Source organism: Austrofundulus limnaeus, unplaced genomic scaffold (assembly GCF_001266775.1).
Source record: "Austrofundulus limnaeus strain Quisiro unplaced genomic scaffold, Austrofundulus_limnaeus-1.0 Scaffold2419, whole genome shotgun sequence".
Taxonomy (NCBI): Eukaryota; Metazoa; Chordata; class Actinopteri; order Cyprinodontiformes; family Rivulidae; genus Austrofundulus; species Austrofundulus limnaeus.
Genome location: NW_013954821.1, coordinates 16,321 through 18,547, shown reverse-complemented (window position 1 = coordinate 18,547; position 2,227 = coordinate 16,321). Strand labels below are relative to the sequence as shown.

At 38.5% G+C, this 2,227-nt stretch overlaps 1 protein-coding gene across 1 annotated transcript in view; it reads left to right on the top strand.

Annotated features, from left to right (window-relative positions):
• Positions 1-109: 109 nt before the first annotated feature.
• The window catches only part of LOC106510962 (serine/threonine-protein kinase N2), a gene marked incomplete at its 5' end in the record, with an annotated part of 6,168 nt that continues 4,050 nt past the window's right edge, over positions 110-2,227 (top strand). Inside the window, 4 exon segments of the mRNA XM_013999697.1 lie at positions 110-172; positions 251-327; positions 437-579; positions 670-777. Coding sequence (XP_013855151.1) covers positions 110-172; positions 251-327; positions 437-579; positions 670-777 — 391 coding nt within the window.

Genomic DNA, 2,227 nt, shown 5'->3' with positions numbered 1-2,227 from the left:
TATTATAAACTTTTATTGTGAAGGGCTGAAACGAGACTTTATTATAAGCTTTTATTGTGAAGGGCTGACTTGATGTTTTCTAATCTGCTTCTTGTTTGTTTCTTCACAGATTTTACGCAGCCTGTGTGGTGTTGGGATTACAGTTTTTACATGACCACAAGATTGTGTACAGGTAAACATCTCAGACTTTCTGAGTCAAAGTTCCAGAGCTGAATGTGTGAGAACTGAAGCAGAAACTGTAAATCCTCAGAGATCTGAAGCTGGACAACCTGCTGCTGGACACTGAGGGTTATGTGAAGATTGCTGACTTTGGTCTTTGTAAAGAAGGTGAGACAAACACAACAAAGTGTGTCTGCTGGAGACAGCATGATGTCATCTCTGTGGGTGTTTGTTTCCTGGCTGTGAATTGACAGTAACCTGTGTGTGTTGTTCTCAGGGATGGGCTACAGGGACCGGACCAGTACGTTCTGTGGAACACCAGAGTTTCTGGCTCCGGAGGTTCTAACAGAAACCTCGTACACACGAGCTGTGGACTGGTGGGGTCTGGGGGTCCTGATCTTTGAGATGCTGGTGGGAGAGGTGAGCGAGGAATAGTTGCTACGTCCACTCATTCATTCATTTACAGTATTTATTTATTTATTTGTTTATTTATTTATCTTTCCCCTTCAGTCTCCGTTCCCTGGTGATGATGAGGAGGAGGTGTTTGACAGCATTGTGAACGATGAAGTTCGTTACCCACGGTTCCTTTCAACTGAGGCCATCTCCATCATGAGAAGGGTGTGTACCCAGAGACCCTCAGAGACCCACAACTTTTACATTTTATTTTAGTTAAAGATCAAATCCATGCAGGATCCTCAGAAACAGTAAAGCAGAGGTGTATAAAGTACTTAAAGGTAAAAATATTTCAACACAAAATGACTGGTAAATTTCACTGATGAGAAAAGTACTGAAGTAAACGTGGAACCAGTTGACATAATACATAGTAAAGTAAATCCAGCACTTAGAGTACATAAACAAGCCTCTTTGTGARGAGTTCATATTTTAATTTGTAACAAACTTTTAAAGTAACATTTTTAGGTTTTGAATGTAATGAAATAAAATGTAATAAATTTAACCCCAAAGATCATCTGTAAAGCAAAGAGGTTGTATTATACATGAGAGTAAATTAGTTGAGTGTACAACTACAATAATGAGTATTACACAGAAACATGTAGCCTCAGTTGCCTTCAGGCCTAGGCCTCCCTTTATGAAGCTGATCTGTGATGTCAGCGGGATCAGCCTGGGTAAATCACAGTAAATAATCCCAGGCTCTCATATAGAGCTGTGGGGATAAACACAGCAGCAGTGGTTGTTGACTCACTGCAGTCAGAGGAGGAAAAACTTACTTTCTTTTTCTTGTTAACTGTGAAGAAGAAAAGACACGGTGTTAGCTGTGTGTTCAAGTTCTAAAAACATCAACTCTGCTCTGGGAGCAGATTGTTGTTTCAGTGACACACAGAACAGGAAGCTCATCCTCGAGTGTGTCCCCAAATAATGTTTCCCCACCAGAGGGCGCACCAAGGCTGACAATAATATTTCCCCACCAGAGGGCGCACCAAGGCTGACAAATCCTCAAATCTGTCGGAAACAAGTGGTGGCTTCGTACATGAGGATTCTATTTTTATACTTTTTAAATAAAGAATTAGGGTTGTATACGTGAATAAATATGGTATTTAAGTACTGTAACAAAGTAAATGTGAGTACTGTATTTATGCAAATATAATACAAAAAATTAACTACAAAACTGGCTGAATGGGAGGGTGGGCTGTGTGAAGCTTCTTATTTGCATTTAAAGAGACAGCGCCAAAACGAGTTCTAAGGCTGCAACAAACGATTAATATATTAACTGATTAATCACTAGATTATTTTTTCGATTATTTGATGAATTGGGGGAAACAAAAATTAATTTGATCTTTTTTTCCAAAGTAGTTAGAGGAGTTTGTTTCTACGACAGCGTATTAGGGCTACATTGCAGATGGAAAAAAAAGAGGAGCAAATCTCTGAGAAAAAAAACCTCAGAATTTCTGAGATTAATTTCAGAAATTTTCGAGACAAAACAGGCAATTCTCTTATGTTGAAAAGTTGCAAATTTGTGAGAAAAAAACTCAGAAATTTCCGTAATGAAAGGCAAAAATTTGCGACATTTAAACTATACATTTTCTGACTTGGTAAAGTCAGAAATTTACAA